At 53.1% G+C, this 21,687-nt stretch overlaps 1 protein-coding gene across 1 annotated transcript in view; it reads right to left on the minus strand.

The window, feature by feature from the left end:
- Window positions 1-4,144: 4,144 nt before the first annotated feature.
- The window catches only part of B4GALT5 (beta-1,4-galactosyltransferase 5), a 40,093-nt gene continuing 22,550 nt past the window's right edge, over window positions 4,145-21,687 (minus strand). Inside the window, exons 2-9 of the mRNA XM_064521488.1 lie at window positions 18,468-18,602; window positions 14,181-14,294; window positions 13,156-13,280; window positions 12,413-12,529; window positions 11,449-11,636; window positions 11,047-11,169; window positions 10,213-10,314; window positions 4,145-7,348 (exon numbers count right to left, since the gene is read on the minus strand). Of these exons, the coding sequence (XP_064377558.1) occupies window positions 7,201-7,348; window positions 10,213-10,314; window positions 11,047-11,169; window positions 11,449-11,636; window positions 12,413-12,529; window positions 13,156-13,280; window positions 14,181-14,294; window positions 18,468-18,602 (1,052 nt within the window). The 3' untranslated portion in view covers window positions 4,145-7,200. The remainder of the gene's footprint in view (window positions 7,349-10,212; window positions 10,315-11,046; window positions 11,170-11,448; window positions 11,637-12,412; window positions 12,530-13,155; window positions 13,281-14,180; window positions 14,295-18,467; window positions 18,603-21,687) is intronic.

Consider the following 21,687-nt stretch of genomic DNA (forward strand, 5'->3'; position numbering starts at 1 on the left):
ACTTATTTTACTAGTGAACCATGACCTGGCTGTTGGTCGGAGCGTTCAGCTCAGCGTTGCTGAGCGCGGTCCCCGCGACGCGCCTTGGGGGCGAGTGCACAAGGGACTCTGCACAGCAGCATGTCTGCGCCCTCGAGACCAGTGCAGCACTTGCCTAGCAGCTTGAGAAGGGCCTTAAAGAGCTGATTTCTCCACTGGATGCCCAGGCAGCCCTTAGCGACCCTGGGTGACCAGCTCTGTCCGTCTGCCACAGCGGAGCTTTGGGAACCAGCTGCCTGGCTCTCGCGGTGCTGGAGGGTGGCGGAAGCGGCGCTCACAATGTCGGCAGGGGTAAGCGAACAGCCCAGGTCGCCGGCGCTCACGGGGAAGTGTTTGTTCTCACTGCACTCAGGTGATACTGGATGAGCTATTGGTTTTTCGCTTTTAGTGTTTTTCTTATCCAAAAGCAATTAAGCGGGAATGCGAAGGCATTAGCAGCGCTGAGAAGCTTGGGAGCAGTGACGTGACCAGCTACTGCGGCCCTGCTTACTGCTCTCCAAACAGCACAGCCTGAAATCCCAGCTAAATGTCATCAATCCCCAGCCTGATTCCTTTAAGCAGTTAAGCCGCCTTGGAGGAGGGCAGGGCCTGGAGCAGGGACGGCGTTTCCCATCGCCCTGCCCCAGAGGAGGTGGCTGTGGGGTGCCCGGTGGGGCCGCCCCGCCGTGCCCAGCCCAAGGCTGCGCTGCCAGTGCCCCTTTGCTGCCCTGGGTGTCCCCTGGGGTGTCCCCTGCTCAGAAGGAGCCTTTTTTGCCTTTGGGCAGCTTTTCGTGTGCTTTACACCGCTTCGCAAGGGCTGTTTCCGTGCGCAAGGCTGGGGCAGCACGCTGCCCGCGAGGCTGAGCCGGGCCCTCGCGAGCCGGCGGTCCCGCGGTGCCGGGGCCAGCGGGACGCGGCTCGGCCGTGAACCCCGCAACGGGCCGTGCAGGGCAAGCGCGGCCGGCCGGACCCGGCCACAGGGCCCCGCCGGGCTGCGGGCAGGGGGCTGGCGGGCAAAGGCCCCCGCTCGCTGCACGCGGGCCCCACGCAGAGGCTGCCCGGCTCCCTGCGGGCCGCGTGCCAGCGGCAGGCAATAGCTCGGCAGCAAACGCCGGCGGGCTGAGCCGCATTTACGGGTCGTGGGAGAGCAGCGAGGCCTGCCGGCAGCCCTTGGCTCAGAGCGGAGAATTTCTTTAAGAGGAAGGTTTTGGTCTTTTTTTTTTTTTTTTTTTTTTTTTTTTAAGGAGCTTCTCCACAACAGGATTTACTAAGGGATATTACATAAGAGCTGTAATAACCCTCCGTAACCTCACCGCTGCTTTTTTCTCTCCTCCCATCACCCGCGGAGTAACAAGAGCCTTTCCTCAACAGCAGGCAGTGCTGGCATGGCGCTAGCCCAAGGGGAGCACAGGTCCTGGGACAAGCTGCCGTCACACCGCGAGCGAGCCGGGGCCGGGCTGCGCGGGCGGCCGGCGGGGGGAGGACGTCTGCCGCGGGCCGGGCCACCGCAGCGGTGAAACACCGGCGAGACCAGGGCTGCGGCGCGTTGGTGGGAAACTCTAGTAGGAGACGGTGACTCACAGCACTGCCTGGAAAGCCACCAGCACCCGAGAGGAAGTTAGTAACGTTACGGAGAAAGAAAATCACTGTAACTAGAAACTTTCAACCTAAAAAAAAAAAAAAAAAAAAAGAAAAGAGCTACTTTTGGAGGAGTCTCTGAAGAAATACGGAGACTTAACCGTGGGTGTTCACCTCCTGGGGCAGCCTCTGTCGCGCTGGGGCAAAGGGCAGCCAGCTAAAACCGTGGGACACGTTGATCCCCCGAAAGCAAGCCGGTGCGTAGGGCTGTGTCGCAGCTCGCTGGCCAGAAACCCCGTCCCGACCCGCTGGAGCCGACGCTTGGAGCACTCACTGACCCCATGAACGCACATCAGGGAGCAACTCAGCTCCATTTACCTGACAGGAGGGACCAAGTCGTTCGCCTCTGCCCGTCCTCAGCTGCTCTGACAGTGATCGGCTGGCTCGCATGCCCACGAAGAGCCATTGCGCGAAGTGACTCTGCTGCAGAAGTCTTTGGGGGGAAAAGTCATTACTGTTTTAGTGGTATTTATTAGCTGTCTGGAAAGAGCCTAATTTCTAGAGCGGATGCTCCAAAGGGCGATGAGTAGGTGCAAAATGTTGACGCTCAGCAAGCACTTGTGCTTCATGGTCATTGCAGCACAGGGACGAGCTCTCCCGCCCTGGCCCGGGCGCTGGCGGTGCCCTGGCAAGCCTCTGCGAGGGCTGCTGCCAGCCTGTGCCGGCTACAGCGAAAAAGTGCCGTGAAAATACACCGGGGTAGACCAGAAGAGCAGTGCCTGAAGCTTCTGCCCGTTTTTCCCCCCACCGTATTTCGTTAGCAATATCCCCCTAGGTAACGAGCCGCGGAGCTGCTCCGCGCGGGTGGGGACGTGGCTCGGAAATGTGCTCGCGGCAGAGCGCGGCTCGGGCCTGCGGGACGAGGCCGTGCCGGGCCGCCGCAGCGGGCTGCCGGAGGCGAGGGGCGAGCGGTGGGAGCAACCACGCGGGTCGGCTGGGCTCTGCAGCGGAGCGGGAGGCCCCGCTGACGGCCCCGCTGACGGCCCAGCACCTATTTTCTGGTCGGCTGAGAGAGAAGGTCCCCCCTCTGCCCCCCTCCCCAAAATCCTGCTGGGTGCCCGGGGGCGAGCGGCAGCCCCAGAGGGCTCCAGCATCACATCTTCTCCGCTGCAGCCGGAGCTGCCGGGCGGTGACTCGCGCTCCAGGCATTTCGGAGCGGCTCCCCCCAGGCCCCCGCGGCGACCGCGAGCCGGCCGTGGCCCGAGCGGGCCAGGCTGGGCGCGAGCGGGCTGCCGTCGCCGTGCCCTGCTCGCCTCCGAGGCCGGCGCTGCCCGCCGGGCCCTGCAGCCCCGAGGAGCCCGCCAGCTTGCAGGCTGGGAGCGAGGGCTGCGAGTGGGAGGAAGCTTCCCAGAAGAGGGAGAGCTAAATAAAGACGAAGCCTGGACCCAACCGAGGCTGCCAGCTATTTATCCGAGCACGCTTGCCCGTTGCAGAGCAGGAGGGAGATATTTTAGAGCTCCTGTAAGGAAGCTTGCTGGCCTGCGTGGCTTTTTGATCAAAATCAAACAACCCCCCGCCCCCCCCCACACCACCAGCTTCTCCAAGCCCTGCACAACCAAAAGGCGGGTGATCCAGTAGGTACCAACCTATTTCTGCTTGTCCAAACTGCTCACAGCCCTTGAATACAGCTGCCCAACCGGACCCTGCACAGCTCCTCGCAGCGTCCTCGTCCAAAGCAGCGGCAGGCTGCAGCCCGGCGGCTCCCAGCCCCGAGGCTGTACCCCGAGCACCATCGCGAGGCCTGAGCTGGAGAGCAGGGGGGAAAAAAGCTGGTCGGGGATGTCCTGCTGCGGTACACCTGCCTCCGGGCTGCCCAGCCCCGCGCAGGCACCCTGCAGCCAAGTGGCTTCCTAAACCCGTCACCCCAGGCAGGCAGGAGGCCACCAGCCCCTCCGCCAGCTGCTCACGGCCAAGCGATGCTTGTGAGATGCTTGGAAAAGAGGATCTCCCAAATGCAGCTGAGTTAGACCACAAGGAGCATCTCCACCTTGCGCTGAGCCTGCTTCTGAGCAGCATCGGGGTGCACCCAGGGGTGCCAACACGCAAGTACTGCAGCCCAGGGCAGCTCTTGGATGCAGCCCGAACCCCGCACTGCCCAAGGAACTGCTCGCCTGCAGGTTTCACTTCCCCCAGGGAGCAGCAGCCCTCTGGCAGCACCCGCTCCTGGTAAAAGCAGGGCTTGGCTCTGCCTGCGCCTGGGGACATACCAAGGGGTGAAGAAAGGGGATTGGACACGTCTGCCACCACACGCACCCCTCCGTCTGTCAGTTATGTTATTAGTTTTCTGGAGATCGCATTGCTCCAGTGACATGTGCCTCTAAGTCGGGCTTGAGCCTCCCCTTGCACACCGGGGCTCTTCTCTGCTCCCCGGCTGCTACAAGCACATTCCCAGGGCCTACGAGTCTCGCCGCCTCCAGCGCCAACATCAAACGCTCCCCCCTGCCCCCAAGCACGCACCAGCTCCTGTAAAGAGGCAACCAGTACAATCTTTGTTCTTGAATATGTATTTTTACTGAAAAAATCATTCATAAATTAACAAATACAAAAATGTACAAACACATGGGTAAATAAATGTAATGACACAAAGGATTGCTTTGCTGAAAAGTGTGTGTGTCCGTGTTTTAAAACACTAGTCTTCAGTGCAAAAATGTCCCCCTGGCACCTCTTAAAAACATAACAGTAAGCTCAAAAGCCATGATGATGGAAAGATGCTTTATAGTTTAAAGCCACTTCTGATGGAGAGTGACTAGCAGTGTGTGGCTGTTGCTCAGACGGTACCTCCCTTAGAGAAGCAGACCTGTACAAATAATGAGCTGTAAATAAATAGTTTTGCAAATAAAACCCACATGGCTCATTTTAAAAAAAAAAAAAAAAAGAAAAAAAAATCAGCATTGAACATGACCTGCCCTCCTGCAGGGCTGCAGACAGTGGTGACATGGAAGGGGTGAACGAGTGGCCTTGTTGAATCTCAGCTGCCAGAATATGTACAAGTTCTTTAATACGAGAATTTTTACACCATAACAGCACATGCGCTTGACAGTATGCTTTTAAACAGTTACATTTACTATACAGTATTTGACATAGCTGATAAGATTAACAGTGCACATTTTTAAGATATTCCACATTTTAAAAAGGGAAAAAATTCAACGTGATTAGAACAAAGGAACTATGAACAGTGATGTCATTTCGGGGCAAAATGGACCCTTTTATGCCAACCTTAAACGAGTGCATTTCTGAGCAGAGGTAACGTCTTTCTTTGTTCAACACAAGGTGCAACGGATGTCGGGTACACAAAGGCCGAGGATTCAAACTAAGGTAGCTTAACACCTACTCACACACATGCATGATTCCTGTGGGAGCGAACTTGGACTAGTTGCAATACATTCCTTGTTTGAAGCACCATTAAACAAAGACGGGTTTCTAGCAACGTCTCAGGATTAAGGAAGTGAGGGGCAGGGCAACGAGGGTTTAGCATCTGAAAAGGGTCCATGTGAATTCGAGATCGAGATTCAGAAGCAAAAGTCTTTATTGCTGTATGCGCCATAAAAAGCAACTCCTCACCTCTGCCTATAAATAACCATGTTGAATTCCCCCAGGAAGCAATTTTAAAGCACATGTAAATTCAAAGACTTTAAACCTAAATTACAAGCTTATCAGCGCTTTTCAAGGGCAGGCTCACTGTCCTCTCATACTGCCTGATAAGAGCGACACAACAAGAACTCCATGTTTTCTAAACTAACATTTTCTTGATACACTTTAGGAATGCCCTGGGCAGTCACACCCACAACAGATGTGTATGGGGATCATACGTCCACGGAACCAAGAAAACCAATGTAAACCATGAAAAGTTAAGGAAACTGAAGGCAAACAATGCAATAAAAGAAAGTTAAAGTACTTCTGAGGTCAAACACTCACAACTGTTATGTATAAATACATAATTAAAACGCAACCCCCAAAGTATTATTTTTAAATTAGAGAGGTCCAGTAAAAATGACTGTGTACATGCTGCATAACTAATGGACTGACTTTCACAGGGGGGAGGGGCGTGAACCTTTATACAGGTACAACCCCAAAATCCCAAATCAGTTGTAAAGAAGGAAGGGGGGGGGGGAATAGGACAAGGGAGTGAGGATTTCAAATTTAGATGATTGGATGGGGTGTTGGACCTAGATCTTGAGTTCCTGGTACTCATGTTTTCATGAGCTTCATCTATGTGTCCTTCATTTTTCTCACTATTACTAATCTGTGGACAATCTACCCCACTAGCTGCACTTGTGCAAGTGCTTTCAGGTGGTTAAGACTGATAACCAAGTGTCCTACCTAGTTCTAATTTACGTTAGTTCAGTGTACTGTTAAATTTACACAATAAATACAAAATACTATTCCATAAAACAAACCCCCAAACCATAATGTAACCATGGAGGAATCACTGCAGAACACTTGATTTGGGGCAGATCCCGCGAAGTGCAGCCAGCTGCCCCATCCCGAGGGCAACGCGTGGGCAGGAGAGGCAGCCCCGAGGGTTTGCGAGTGGGGGCCGAGGCCTCCCGGCCCGGAGGAGCGGTGGGTGCTCGGGGGGGCGCGTGTGAACTCGCCAAGTCTGCCGAGCTTGCACTTGCCCTCTGAGTGGCATACAGAGCAATGGGCAATGGATCTCATTCTGTATGGCTTTCAGGCTAATTTACACATTATGCTTCAAAAATGACAGAAACGGGATTCCCCCGCCATAAATATTCCCATTTCCTCACTCTCCCTGGGAAAAGCCGCCCACGTGATTTCTGTAATGAGAGATGACATGGCTGTATTTATCAACCGCTACATTTTAAAGTTTCGGGCCCTGTTCCACAAACATTTATGCATATGCATAGCTTAAATCATGCAAGCAGTCTCACTGGCTGAAAAGGGAACAACTTGCACAAGTACAGTGATGCACACACGTTTACAGAATCCAGGACTAAAATGAGTGACCTTATGTAAACCTCTAGCTTGGATCTGAACCATGGAAGAAAATAAAAAGGGGCAATTTACACAGCATATTTACACTTACACTTCTTTAAGAAGCGATTCTGTTGTATATACTTCAAGCAGGTCATTTAAAAAACCGCACAAACGTAGAACGGTATCAGAAGTCTTGTTGATCTCCCAAGTGGGGCAGTTGCTGACTGAATTGCTTCCGACCATCCCGGTTGAGAAGCCAGAGTCACTCAGCCAAGCCGGCTCGTGGGGAGGAAAGCGGGGCTGCGGCGAGTCCCGGTGCTGGAGATGCTGGAGGTGGAATGTGAGATGACAGCAGCAGTTCGAACCATTGTCCTGAAACCCAGAAAGCGAGTGGCGGAAAAGGAAAAGGACTGCTGGGCTCGCTGCACGAGTATCGGGTTGGATTGGTACAGCAAGGACAATTTGTGCGTGCACTTTCAGCCTTATTCTCCAAAATACTGTGATCCTTCATTAGCCAAAGTATTTCTTGTCCTCGATAACCCTTAAAAAGGAAAGTCTAGCGTGGTGCTTTCTTGGTGCAGGGCAGACCAAAGTTATTTTCTCCTCTTAATATTCGTTCACCAGAGCCAGCTCTGGTGTCAGGTTAACAGTGATGTTCTTATACAAGGCGTCATACGTGACGTTTGGAAAGTAGTTCAAGTTATTGAGGCCGTCCAGGGCTTGCCTTTCTTTCGACTTCCTCAGCAAGGCATACCTGTTCGGAGAGAGCAAGAGACCAACGGAGTCACTTCCCCGCTTCGCGTGGAGCTGTACAAAGCGGCTGACAGCTACAAAAACACCCTTAAAACAGTTGCCCCTATCCGAAGCCACAGAGGAAAATGTCTGAGCCCTTAATAAAGATGACTGTCATCTTTTACCTATTCCTCGCATGTAAACATCCCAAATACTTTAAAAAATTGTAATCCATCATGTGATACAGAGCAAAATCGTTCAACTTCTGCCTCACCAAAGCAAGGAGGGCTCCTTGGCCAGCGAGCCCCTCCGCCAGAAACCCAGGAGACAAACAGAAACCGAAAGGTGACGTGGTCATTTCTGTTCTTTGGAAAACTGGATCACCCACCCAAACGCAGAACTAATGGTGTTAGTCTGCGAGTGATGGGGGATAAGGAAGTAAAACTAGAACAGTCATATTTTGGGGAAGGAAACTGCAGCTGGTGCACAAAAAGGGCCTCGATCAAGTTTAGGGGCAGCACAACAAGACCTGAGGCAAGAGGGGGAAAAAATAGTCAGAAGCACCTCGGCAGGCCAGGGCCAGGGTTTCCTATACTGCAGTACAGCAGTGCTGAGGTGCCTCAGAGCACCGGGGAGGGGAGACTGGGACCCCGAGAGGCTGGGAGATGGCACAAGCACCAGGGAACACCCATGCCACGAGGAGGAGGAGGAGGAAGACTTTGGGTCACACAGAAGAAGGAAGGGCCAACACTGGCTTCAGGGAGGTCACGGTACGAGGACATTGGCAGGAAACAGTTTTTCCAGCGAAGATGGAAAGTGTTTGGCAAAACATGGGGTGCCAGGTTCCCCCCGGGTTGTCCGCGGCGGGCTGGGAAGAGCTGCGGTGCCGCTGGGCGGAAGGGAGAGCTGGAAGCAAAGCCGCTGGAAGCAGTGAAACAGTCACGCTCCTCTTTGGAGGTCTGACCCCCAAACCAGCAGCTAGGCTGAGAGGCGCCCTACGGTAAGGTGCCCACTGCGGACGTGGCAGAGGGGACAGGAGTACTCGGCAACGAGGGCATTTAGCTCATCTTCGAGCCATGCGAGCGGCTGCTTTGCCCCTCTCCGCCGCAGATCGCTCCCTCCCGCAGCGCGCCGGCGAGCGGCTGCCGATGCGGAGCCAAGGCTCGCGCTGAACAAGGCTCGGGGCGGGAGCCAGAAGGAAGCTGGGGAAGCGTTAGTTCGAAAGGCTTTCAGGGCATTTGAAGAGACGTAATCCTTCCTCACCGTGAGCAGGAGGAGCAGGTCTGCTACGCCAGGCGCGGGCTGCAACGCCTGCTCCCGGCACACGGGCCCCGGGGAAGAGGCTGGAACAGCCTTGGCTCCCGCCGCCCCGCTGCACACCCCGCCCCTGCGCTCGGCCCGCAGCATCCCAAAACGAGGGCTCCTTCCCACCGCACCCCCACCCTTTCATGCGTCAGGGATTTGACCGAATGTGGCTTTTTTAAAACGAAACCCGACTTCCTTGATCTTTGCAAGGGTGAAACAAGAACCATCTCTTGCTGGCTATACTGCCCAACACAGAAATGAGAACTAGAGCTAAAGCTTACATATAACCTTAAGCGGAAAGCCCCCAAAGGAGGAATCCGCTGTAGAAGACTGAAGACCAGCACATCAGTTCATTTCTCCTCTGAATTTGCAGCTACTTCAAATAGCCTTTGCAAAACAAGCCCTCCTTGCTGTCCCTTCTCCTGCCAGCAGCAGACAGGAGCCCCTGCTCAGAGCGAAGTTTGCACTGTGCAACAGCTCATGACCTGCAAGTGTTAATTCCTGCAGTTGTTTGCAAAAAAGATATTTCTCTGGTTTTCTGTTGCATAGTTTTCAGAAGACTCAAATTCCACCAAGGTCCCCTGGCAATAGCAGCCATTCATTGAACCGTTGCACTCCCCGAAACAGCTCTGGCTCATGGATGAGGGCGTTAGAGCCCTCCTAGAAAGCTCCACAGAGAATTTAGCTTTTTGAGAAAAAAGACAAAGTGTTCATGCAGTGTTTGCGCTCCTATGTACAGGGGGCAGTTATTCCTCCTCACGGATGTCCTAAGTCTCACAAGAGGGCAAGTCCTGAACTTGCAGGCTCGGGGTATTGACCCCAGCTTGGAGTAAAGAGGCAGCAACAGCAGAATTAGCACGTATGGCGGAGTCACGACTGGAGCTGCTCCGTCTCAGCGCTCTGGAGGAAGGAGCGTGCCAGGAGCTGCACACCACCTCTCTGTCCGCACATTACGGGACCAAAGCAGTGCAAGTGGCACCCTCCAACTCAAAACACGGAATATTTTCCACTACTGAAGAACAACGTAACAGTGAGATGTTGCTTCTGCAACAGCAGCAGAATTCGTAATGCAGACTCAGTGTTTCTATTAGACTCCATTTGTACTTCTAGAGACACCTGATGCTTTAGCAAGGCTACACCAGGACAGTGCTCTGCTCTCTGCCTTCTGCAAGCTAAGCAATGTTTTCTGAAACATTTAAATCAGAATCTTTTAGAAAAAACAGAAGCTGCTTTGATATTCAGTATTAACTACTACTTTAGAAACAACCCCCTCCAGACACAGGAGATGTCCCATGCCTGCTAAGGCAGGCTGCAGGGCTGGCAACCAGGCTCTTGGATGACATTCAAGAAGCTACAAGCGCAAAGTAAGGACCCCTTGTCTTAGGGCCGCAGGGCACTAAACATGCCAGAGGAATCCAGGCAGCGTTCTGCCTCCCTTATCTTCCTACAGTCAGAGTTTCCTTCACGAGTTAAGGCTGTAATTGCCCTTAGACAGCTGCAGGGAACCTTGTACATGGTACAGACTTTTCTTTTTTTTTTTTTTTTGGAAAGGATCCCAAAGCCCTTCAAAGTTTCACTTGCCTTCCTAGAAACTGCACTTCTCCCCGATGATGGTGAGGAATTGATTTGTATTTCCCCGTGTCTCCTTCTGGTCGAGTCACCGAATAGCCTGCGTACTGCACTCTGTATTAGAAAGGGGAGAGACAAAAGAAAAAGAAAAAGAAAAAGAGAGAAAGAAAAAAAACCTGTTGCATTTGCTCCGCCTTCAGTGCTTGCCAAGACTGCACAATTAGTGCTCTTGCGGCTCCTACAGTAACTTTGTTTTTCCGTCAGGCAGATAAACTATGCAAATCTTCCCACTTCAATCTAAGTTCCAGGCGAGTTACGCTGTGCTCAGCACCTCGAGGTTTCAAGAGTTCAGCCGGGGATCAGTTTATCATCATCATCATGGGATATCGCATACGAGGCCAGTAATTTCACAACCAGTGTTTCTCTGTCTGCGTCCAACCTATTGCTCGAGCAGACTGGAATGCCACCCACTCAAATGCATTTTGCACCAAATCACCTAGAAACAGGCTGGCCGTTCCCTGGGCCAGGCAAGCAGGGTACAGCCCAGCCCACCGCCGCCTGAAAGAGGCAAAAATGCTTCTCTTCACAGCATGTGCAACCTTGCCCAATGTAATCACGATGTAAAGTCAGTCTAAGGGACATCATCATCATGTAGGCTTGGAGGCTGCTTCCAGCACCGACAAAATTGGTGCACTGCATTCAAAACCAGGTCCCTGAATTCCTGAAGTGTGTGACAGGCCCTGCCCCACCGGCACCTGCACACCAAGCGGCTCGCAGCACCCGGCACCGCCGCGGGAGCCCTGCCCATCACCCCGCCTCGGGACGCGGCTCGAGCCGCAGCGGTACCTGTTCCAAAGGTCGTCGTCCTCTCCGCCCCAGCCCCAGAACGCGTTGGGGAAACCATTGATTTTCTGAAACTGCTCTACGGTCAGGCCACTCACTCCGCCAAAGAACTCATTGTACGGGAGCCTAAACAGGAGAGAAGGGATTAGTCGAGGGTGCGGACAAACGGCCGTCACCGCTGTTCAGGGCTGATCCAACTGCCTGCTCAAAGCTCGTCAGAGCTGCAGTTCTCCCAGTTGCAATGAATAAAGCCCATGAGCTATGAGGATGTTTTCTTCTATTTCTCTTCTACGTTTACTTTGCACAAAGCTTGGGAAACGAACTGAAATTGATTTTCTGTCCTTTTAAAAATCTAACACTGGCTTCTTATCTATTACTATAGTGCAGAAGACAACTGGTGCTTACAAATACATGTACTTATCCAGCTTGGCTGCAAAGTGTCTTGGCATCTGTCCACAACCGTAATAGTTTCGGTCATTTTCTGGTATGTGGTCCACATCATGAAAGATGAGACAATCCCAGTCCAAGTCCTTCATTGCTTCCCGAAAGCCAACATTGAAGAGCATGGCACGGTTAAAGGGTTGGTTACCAGCCTAGGAGAGACAGAGTTTCTTCTCAAGGAAAGCCCAATACGAGTTCGGTCGCTTTGCATGTGCGGTTTCCTAAATAAGACTGAGGATCCAAAGTGCAATTGGCTCCCAATTCAGTTGCTCAGCAGAAAAGGATGTATCGGCTTTGGTCAGTATCACTAGTTTATCCATTTCAAGACTTTAGCACTCAATTTAGTGTACAATTGCAAAAGAAGGATGTTAAAGTATTATTAGTTAGATATATTCCCCCCTCCCCCCCCCCCCAAAAAATAACCAACTTTGATCAATCTCTTTACCTGACACTGTCCAAAAGCCCAAGGAGAGCTAAGTTTGGTGGCACGTTAACAGGGTACGTGAGGACGGATAGCTGAGGTGACAAGAATGCAGCACTATTTATGCTGCAAATATCTGGTTCAAAGATTTCCCTCCCCTCCAGTGTCTTCCCCAATAAAAAGTTAAAAAAAATCTGGATCTCTACTTTACTCTTTAGATGAAAACCAGTCTCTAATTTCTAGGGACACATCTCAGTTGTGCCACTTTGAGACAGAGCGGGACAATTTCAGCTTTGCAACATTAACTCAGAAGCAACCACACAGAAACCTTCTAACGTTTAAGTTACGTGACCTGGCAGGAAAACTCCTCGGACGCAGAGCAGCGCTATGCTTGCGGCTTTGGCTCTGGCACACGTTTCTACCGCAGCACGCTTCACCTGCTCGCGGCTGCCTCCACCAGCAAACCAGCTGGGCCGCACCCGCCGCGCGCACGCGGGACCGACCTACCTGCTCAACAACGTAAAACGCGAACTGTAAACGTTGACGCTGCAGCATTGGAATCAGGTGTCTGAACAGGACCGGGAGATGCTCGTAACGATTGCGGAATGGAATCAGGATTGCCACCTGGACGGGGAGAGGACGTCCGTTACCATACCAGGAAAGAGGGCTCTTGGCAGCCCACAGACCCCTCTCACCCCGCATCACTGCGGCTTGGAAACTTTGGCGTTCACCTTTTGGGAAATTGTTGCTTCGGGGAGAGGAAACGCAGTCCTGGCCTTAAGCGAGACTAACAGCCCCCATACTCGCTGCCTCCACCCACCAAGCAGGGAGAGCAAGAGCAAGGCCAGGTCCCGGTACTGCACTGCCCAGAGGCCACCACCCGAGACAGGAGCTCCCAGCAATGCCACCTCCATCTCCGGGTGAAGTGTCCCCAAACCAGACGGCTGGGTGAGCTGGAGGCTCGTCAGCTGGGAGCCAGACAGGCAAGTTCCCTGCCTGCCTCCTCAGCAGTCCCTGCAGCAAGCCAGGGCTGACTCATGCGCCACAACCGCAGCCCCCGATTTCAGCGCTTCGCTTCTCGGGCACTGCAGTCCTACGCTGCAGGCAGCCTCACGCTCATTCGTCTGGAGCTGCAGCACGTCAAAGGTGCAAATGCTGGAGCTCCCCACTAACACCTCCCGGCCGGGAGCCCTCCTTCCCCCTGCACCCAGCGGCGGTCCAGGCACGGCGCTCCCGAATTCCCAGTTTACCTTCCAGCGAGGCACGCAGTCACTCGGCTTCCAGTGGCCCCCTAACTTGATAGCAGGGTCTTTCGAGAAGAACTGGTGGATATCTTCCATCGTGATTTCGCTCATATTTACATCGATGGGGCCCTCTGCGGACGCAGCGGAAAGAAGCGGAGGAAGAGGTGAGGGCTCCCATCCAAGCCGAGGTGCCGCCGCTCGGCTCCTACCCTACTCTCTGCCATTTCACTGCCGTGTTCAGCCCTAGTGCTGAATGCAACCGGTTTGTCATTTCCCCAAACACCAAAAGTGACCGGGAAATACCGCTGGCGTGACTCGCCCTCTCCGCAGCCCGGCTCCGCTCAAGCCTTCGCGCCCTTGCTGGATGAGGCCTGCTGCACTGCCAGCCCAGCACCCCTCTGACCTGCCACGGCCCAGCTTGGCTCGGCACGGCTCGGCAGTTCGCTCGTGTCGGCGGCGCCGGGGCTGGGACCGGCCCGTGCCGGCAAACGGCAGCGAGCGCCGGAGGGGCGAAGGGGCGACCGCTCTGCCGCCCGCCAGCCCCGGCGCTGGAGAAGGGCCGGCCAAGCCTTTCCACCGCCTCGCAGGGCACAACTGCTCTTTTGTTCGCGCCTGCCAAGCAATGGGCTCTTGCTCCGGAAAGGAGAAGCGCCTCAGACGTAGCGGGGATTAATTTGGGCGATCCAGCAAACAATGACTTCCCAGGGGAAAACTGCGGCTGCAGAACAGCCCTTCCATTCATTCCCGCTCCCGCCCCCCGGACAGGTGCTGAACAGAAAAAGGTGAAATACCAACAAGCCAGGAGGGGAAAAATGCCAGAATACACAGTCCAAAACATGCAGGAGCAGGTAAAGGGGGCCTGGCCTCCGCCGGCTGAAGCAGAAACGCAGGCCCCCCCGGGGGGGGGGGGGAGACTCAGGCTCGGGTGCCAGCCTCCCAAAACCCGGCACGCACGAGCTGGGCCGGCGCAGGAGGGGCCCCCGGCCGGGACGGGGTCTGCGACGCCGGAGAGGGGGCACGGTGCTACTCACTCATAGAAGGGAGCCTCTCGGGACAGGTATGGTTTGGAAAGTAGGTGAAATCTTCGGGAAGAAAAGTTGTGGCTTGCAGAAAGGTTTCATTGTGATTCAAATCAAGAGGATAATCTAGGGTGGGGAAAAAACGAAGAAAGAAAGATCTGCTTGAACTACAGGTCTTGTTTCTCCAGCCACCTCCCCACGCCGCTGCCAGCGCACCCCCTCAGCGGACCACCTTGTCCCCAAACCTCCCAGGGCCGAGCACAACCACGGCCCGGCCGGGCTGGGCTGGGCTGGGCCGGGCTTTCCTCCCTGTGCCGTCAGAGGGCGGCCGCGGGGTGCCAGGAGAAGCCCTGTGGGCATCCGGCCCGGCCACCGCCGGGAACCCCCTCGGACCAGGAAAGGGGCCGATTCTGCGCTTGGCCCTCAGGCAGCACGCACGGATCGGACAGAAGGAGCACGGGGCCCTCGAAAGGAAGAGCTGTTCAGCACTTGGTCCCCGCAGGGCTGCGGCGGAGGCAGGAGGAAGCGCTCCTGAGCGGCAGCTCTCCCGGGAGCACCGTCCCCAGGCGCGGCCTAGCGACCAGCCGCCGCTGTCGGGAGCGGCCTGCTCGGCACAGTCCCGCTCCTCGTGATTCTCTTGACAGGATCAATAAAAACCGCCGTGTTGGGCCTAGCCCGTCCCTCGGTCAGCGTCCGGTAAAGGCCGGGGTGCACCCGCGTCCCGGCAGGCGCCAGCGCAGCGGCAGGGCACGCACCTCACGGCCCTCGCCCTTCGGCTCCTTCCACCTTCCAGGTTAAAAGCCCTCCGACGCGCTACGCCTTCGGATGCTTTAAGGAAGTTTTTGGGTAACTACAAAACTTCTGCTTTCTACGGTTACACAATCGAAATGCACCAGCTCTGCGGAAGGCTACTTCAGCCAGCCATGACCTTTATTTTAGGTGCTGGAAAAAGAAGTTTGCCTGCCGTAGTAACGTATCAGCTACTGCGGGAGGATGCTGCCTCTCCGCTTCCCGAGCGGAGCGGAAGCTTCACGGACGTTTGCCTTCTGACCCCGCGGCACCAGGGCAGGAGCCTCCACCTCAACACGCCTCACTCCCGCAGGGGTCCCGAAAAGCGGCCGTTTCGGGCTAAGAGCGCTTAGTCCCATCGCACGCCTGAAGCCTGACGCAGACCCGCTCCCTCGCGCTCCCGACCTGCGCGGTCAAACGGGCCTGATCCTTCCCGCTTCCCTTGCCCTTAAAGGGCATTTACACCGAGCTGACTGCACAAGCGCGTGTGAGCGGGCTGACGTTCACTCGCCTAACGCAAAGCAACGGCAGTCCCAGTTCCTCGGGACCGCGTCACAAGCCGTCCGTCACGCAGGCGCTTCCCCCTCGCCGGGAGCTGCCCGGGCAGCGCAGCCGCGGCTGCAGGTCGTCTCCTCGCGCACAGCACGCGGGCGGCATTCTCAGTTATTTTACTAAACATGGTGTAAAATGCACTTTTTTTAAACCAGCGGTTATAATCTTTCAAACAACTAAAGCATGTATTTAGGTTCAAAAGATAGATAGATACAAAAAAGTCTTACACGTTTTATACTGAGAGCCATTTACAGTCTAGTGGAAAGAGTGTGTCAGCTAACATTAAGAATCTACATCAGATTTATTTTAAGATATGCATGTTTAAGTAATTGCATAAAAACACTGTATTCTCCATAGCATAAAGGCTGTATTAAAAAGAAAAGAAAACAGACTTTAAAGATATCTCAAGGGGGGAAAGAAAAAAAAAAAAAGAACTACTTAATTTTTTCAGGCAAAGCAGGGAAGGTTGTCTTTACTTGCAAGGTCAAACTCTTTCATTTAGATCAACTCACTACCCAACTCACTGCCCAACCTGATATTTCAGCTTGCTTTCTTTTGCTAGTACATGGTATCATTAATTAGCACTGTTTATCCGTTAGACTAAGTGGCACCCAAACTATCGCAGCCAGACTCAAAACAGACCTGCGAACAGAATTGCAGGGCTTTTCAAGCACAATAGATGTTATTTTGGATGCCTGCTACTGCTATAACGAAATTCTAATATCCAGATTCCCATTAAACTCGTAACACCAGAATATAGCTCTCGATACTTAATTCGGCTTTCCAACCATGTGCTGACAACGCAGAGAGAAGCTCAGTTCCACCTTTCTGCATGAAGTAAGTGCCACCTTTTTTGCTTACTAAAACACAGAAAACACCTCTTAGCTCAGTGAATAGGAAATTGGTGATTGCATCTATTATCAAATGCTTAAAAAGTTATTAAAATGAGGAAGGAATTTATACAAAAAGAAAAAGCTAAGGGCAAAAAATAAAACATAGGAAGACAGGGAGAAAAACGCCACGCTTGCAGCAGACCAGCCTGCCCCTTGCCACTCAGGACCGACACCACGAAGCATCCTGCCCGGGCATCGAAGCCCCAGGCCCAGGGGGCCGTGCACACAGGACAGCACCGCGTGACGAGCCACCCCTTTTGGCCACGCCTGGAGGACGGACGTGACGTTTAGGAGGGGCTGCTGCTCGGGAAGCGTTAGCAGCATCCTGCTTCCCAGGTGCTGCCACCAGGCTAGAGCAGGGGCCCAGCTGATGACCAGAGAGGAGTGACTGGGTCTTACAAGGCAAGAAGCGGTGTGGGAGCTGCGTACTGCCTCATCTGTCACCTCCGGGAGGCAGCGGGGAGATGGGGAGATCACGTTTTGAGCGAAGGAGTCAGGGTGGGAAGACGCTGACTGCAGCAGTAAGGCAGTGCTTGTGGCCGCAGCTCCACGCACCTTCCCGATGTCACGGCCAGCGTCACGCGTGCTCCTTGGCCCTCTGACGGGGAAGGTTGCACAAGGATGTTACATAGCACTTGCGCACATTAAAACCATCCTTACTGCTCCAAGCTGTCTGAAGAGAAGGGGGTGTAAATCCAAGTCTGCAGAGCTGAAACGGATCTGGGGCACGAGCAAAGCCATCCATTTCAGTAGCAGTAATAACGGTATCAGAGCTGCTAATGTGGTAACTATTACCCTGCCCAGTGCATGCAGAAGAGATGGACAGCAGCTCTGCAGCGGGCTCGCAGGCTGGAGGGCGGCGGGGAGCACCCCGGCGAGGCTCCGCCGGGCGCCGGAGGCTTTGCTCACTGCAAGCAGCAGCGGTAAAGCACCTGACCTTCCTCTTCTTCAGTTCTCACTGCTAGCTACTTCCTCACTGCACGTCTTTTTTGGTTGATGTTTCCAGCCTTAAAACAGACAGAGCTGGCAGCCCTGGCCAGCTTCAAAAGTAGAGAAGATTTTGCAGGGTGCAGCTCACTTGCAGAGTTTGGAAACTCCCCCTTTCTTCGCCCTTCCTACTCACACTACAACTGAACTGGGGTAACGGCCATACCACCTACTCAGTACTCCAGAAGCAGGTGCTTTCTCAGCGGGCTGCGTAGCAAGGATATTGCATTTTTTTAATATGGAAAAAATTTTGCCTTTTAAATCTGTCAGCCCTTGCTGACGAAACCTATCCTAGGTTCCTCCTTAAGCGCAGACCTCAGTCAAGCTTCACTGGCATCACCAAAGCTTAATGCAGAACATGCCTGGGAACCATCAGGGCTCCTGACTCACTAGTTACATGTAAACACAAGAAGTACTTTCAATGTGACACCTGCTTGCCCTGTCCTCAGTTGCAAGGAAATGCCTCACACCGTGTTATATGCAAACACACACATTTATGCTTTGGCGTACCCTGTTTACACCGAAACTTATGATAAAAGTAAACCAGTAAACCTTTTCGTAGCATTATATTATGGGTGGAAAATAGACAGGAGTCAGAGCCTGTTACTCCGATCCCTTCATTCCACCCAGAGTTCAATATATTACTTGTGGCAGAGCTCCAGCCAAGTAATTTCAGTCCATCCTTGCAAGGGAAGAGTGAAGCTTATGAACACGGGCTCTTCTGTGTATGCGAGGTGACAGCTGTGTGCATGTGAAGGCAGTTTTAAATACAAAGCCAGACCCTTGCACAACTCTTTTTCAAAGTCTTTATCCTCAGACTGGTTGAAGCTAACAAGCTGAATTCCTCAAAAGCAAAGAGGTTTTTGGCTCAATATCCAGTCATCTGAGACCTTTCAAGATTTCTACCCTTTATACAAGCTAAAAGGATTTGAATAAATAATAACTGAGAAAACCAATTAAAGTCCCCACCCTGCATTTACAACATAAATTAATTCCTTTAATGGAGAGTGGTGCAGGTCAGCTTGATGTCCAGTGAAAATGGACACTTTGATCAAAGCGACATTTCTTAAAGATATACCTGAGTCGTTCACGCTGCTGTTCCTCTTGGCATAGGCACTGCGGACCACCTGCTCGTAGACCTGAGCTCCTATTGTTCTCATGTTTTCACGAATCATGATGCCTTGGGCTTGCATCATGAAGAGGTAGGTGTTCACTGCAAGGAGAAAAAAAACAAAAAAAGAAATATTTCCATGAGTTTTCGCTTTTATAGGAGAGAAATATGAAAGAGAAATACGAGTCTCCTGGAACCCTTCCCAGCACTCGGCTTCCTTTTGGCTTCCTCCCGCCGTGAGGACCCCTGGGTCACACATTCCAAGGTTACCTGATGAAGGCAGTAAAGGAGCACGAGTTTTAAAGCATAGGCGTGAGGCACGTTTTGAAACCTGCCCAATTAATAAGAGAAACGTATATGGCCATTGCTAACACTGCAGGCTGTAATTCAGCACGAGAGGTTAAACAACAATACCTCTTGCTGTGCAAGCGCAGAGGTCTAATTAGAAGGTATCCTAACAGGAGGAAACTCATCTGCACGACCGGATAAGAAAATCCCTTCCCAGACCGCAGGGTCACAGGCCTGCTCCTGCCCGACTGGCTACATCAGACGAGATAAGAATAATTTCTTTTTCACAATCTTTGAGCTCACTTTAAATCAACACGTGTCACTATTTCGCTAGCATGCCATTTAAAGTAAGGGCCTTCCAGCTTTACCCGAGCTATTGCCTTTCTAGCTACCCTGGACATTGAAACGTCTTAACCCCAAGGACATTCAGACGTCTTAACCCCAAGGTTTCCGGCACTTCCTTTGGTTAGATTCTCTTGTGGTGGTGTCACACCACATTTTCACAACGCTGGCCCTAAAGTGCTCTACGCTTACCCAGACCTTCTGCTTTGCCTGTTCGTATTCTTGTGCACTGGCGAGACTGGCAAAGCCCTTTATTTCATGCCAGCCAACGCTGATCAGTAACACCGCAGCGACAGTCCACGTGCCGTCACCCACGCAGCCACCTTGGCGTTCAAGAGCTGTCAGGTACGTCTAAGCAGGAGGGGAAGAGGGCAAAGGCAGCCTTTAAGCGAGACCCTCCTGCTTGCGCTTCCAGCCAAACCCCTTCCCCTTCCAGCCGGGCTGCAGGTACCACTTTGCACAAGTCGCCTCCCAAGGGACAACCTCTCCAGCCAGTGGCCTCAGCCGTTTTCCTCACTATCCTACATTTTCCACTGACCATATCATGTTACTGCCCCGACTCAGCCTGCCTCAGTTTCGGCTAAGCTGACGCACGGCGCTCGCAAGGACAAGCCCCAAAGCAAACAGCGACAGACACAACCCTCGCAACGTCAGCAGCTCCCTCCCAGCCTGCAAGGCTTTCACCTGCGGTCTGTGCACACAGGAGCCTCCAACCCCTTTTGCTAGGCTGCACCGTAACTCTAGCCGTGTTTTCACTGGATTAAAACATCAGACTTAATGATTTTAGACTTAACGATTTTAGACTTAACAATGAAGATCTGAAATTGGGAAAGAAGGGAAATCCAGAAGGCTAATCCTATACTGATAAATGATCAAAATAGACTAAAAGGAAGACTCCAGAAGGGCTGAAAAGGCTAACAAGCCAAGGGATCAACAGAGACCCTCTGCATGGGGAGGGCAGTAACCGAGGAAATGCCCCCAGCTCAGGGAATCAGTAATAGGCTGGTAGCTCTCTATACCGGCCATATCACAAGTTTGCAATAGCCTGACATCAGTGGTTGCTGCTGCCAGGAAGCTAAAGCTCATTGCTGAAGTCATCGGGAACCCAGATTAGATAGGGCATCCTGGACACTGTACCAGTATCGGAGAGCAAGGTCGTTGCATAAACACTACCTACTTGACAAACAGACTCAAGTTTTATTTCCTCTCATACGGCAGAGTTCTAGTCAATCTCTAGAAAGGTTGCAGAGTTGCATTTCCCAATCACAGCTTTTTTTTTTTTCCACCTTACGTAAATATTTGAAAGGGCATTAGCTGTTGAGTCATAAGTCACGCCCACGCAGAGCAGGTCTTTGAGCTGTGTTCAGGAATCACCAGATTTGCAATCCACCACGCAAGAATGTTTTCCACGTGCCTGTTCTGCTCTTTGAGCACCAATGTCCAGATGAACAAGCCACCAGTATCAAGCAATTCAGAACTGCTACCTTCAAGGCCCAGATAACTTGGAGGATTAATAGCTACATCCAGCGCTTCACCTACAGCTTGTCATTCCAGATCCAGTAAGCAGGCCCCCATGCAGGCTGGCCGAAGAGGCACATTGCCTCAGTGACAGACAGCTTGAGCAGCTCAAGGTGTTGAAAGCATAGGGAAACAAGGTGCAATAAGCGTTTGGCAACTAAGTTGTTTCAAATGCCAGTTTAAATGCACATTTCCAGTCCATCCCCTCCCATACGGACACAATTCTGCGGTGGTGACGGCGGTAGCAGTCATAACAGCGTGTAATGCAAATGCAGTCATGCACAAGGGTTAATATGCCCCAAATTTTTCAGCTGAAGCAGTTTTCCCAACCCAGTTAGCCGTTATCTAAGTGATTTATTACGCCAGCACAGCAATAAGCAGGAGCTGCTTGAGTCAAAGCTCCACCTAAATTCACTTCATTAACCTGTCCTGTTCTGGGACTACTTATATAACAAAGAATAATTCTTGCATGGTTTAATGACCACTACAAAGCGAGCACGTGCTCCAGCGCGGTTTCTTGGCAAGAGGTCCCTGCGGCGCTCGCTGCCACGCACGGCAAGGCCTGCTCTGGGGCAGAAAGAGGGGGAATTCACCCCAGCAGAGCCCCGAGGGATAACCCCCCGGAGAGCCTCGCATTTCAATGCAACGCCACCAGCCAAGGTAAACGTCATTAAAAATCGTGCATGCAGAACCTCACGCGCGGCCCGAGACCTCGCCGCGCTCGCAGGAGGTGCTCGCCGGGAGAGCTCGGGGCGCGGACAGGGCCCGTGCCAGCCCCCGCCGCAACGCGAGATGTAGGGAAATGAAAGTCCCTTAAAAAAGTGTGAGCAGAAATGAGTTATTTAGGGTTTCCTGGCGAGTGAGCCAGCAGGCTGGCACGTACTCGTGGGTCTGAAACGGGACGTGCAGGGCAGCCAAGGAAGAGCTTTTAAAGGCTGGGCTCGCTGCTGCCGCAAGGCCGGCGGGAGGCAGGTCTCTGGGTGCCCACGGACCCGCCAGAGCTGGGCAGCTCCTGCTTTAGCTCCTCCGCCCGCGTGGC

Source organism: Dromaius novaehollandiae, chromosome 16, assembly GCF_036370855.1.
Source record: "Dromaius novaehollandiae isolate bDroNov1 chromosome 16, bDroNov1.hap1, whole genome shotgun sequence".
NCBI lineage: Eukaryota > Metazoa > Chordata > Aves > Casuariiformes > Dromaiidae > Dromaius > Dromaius novaehollandiae.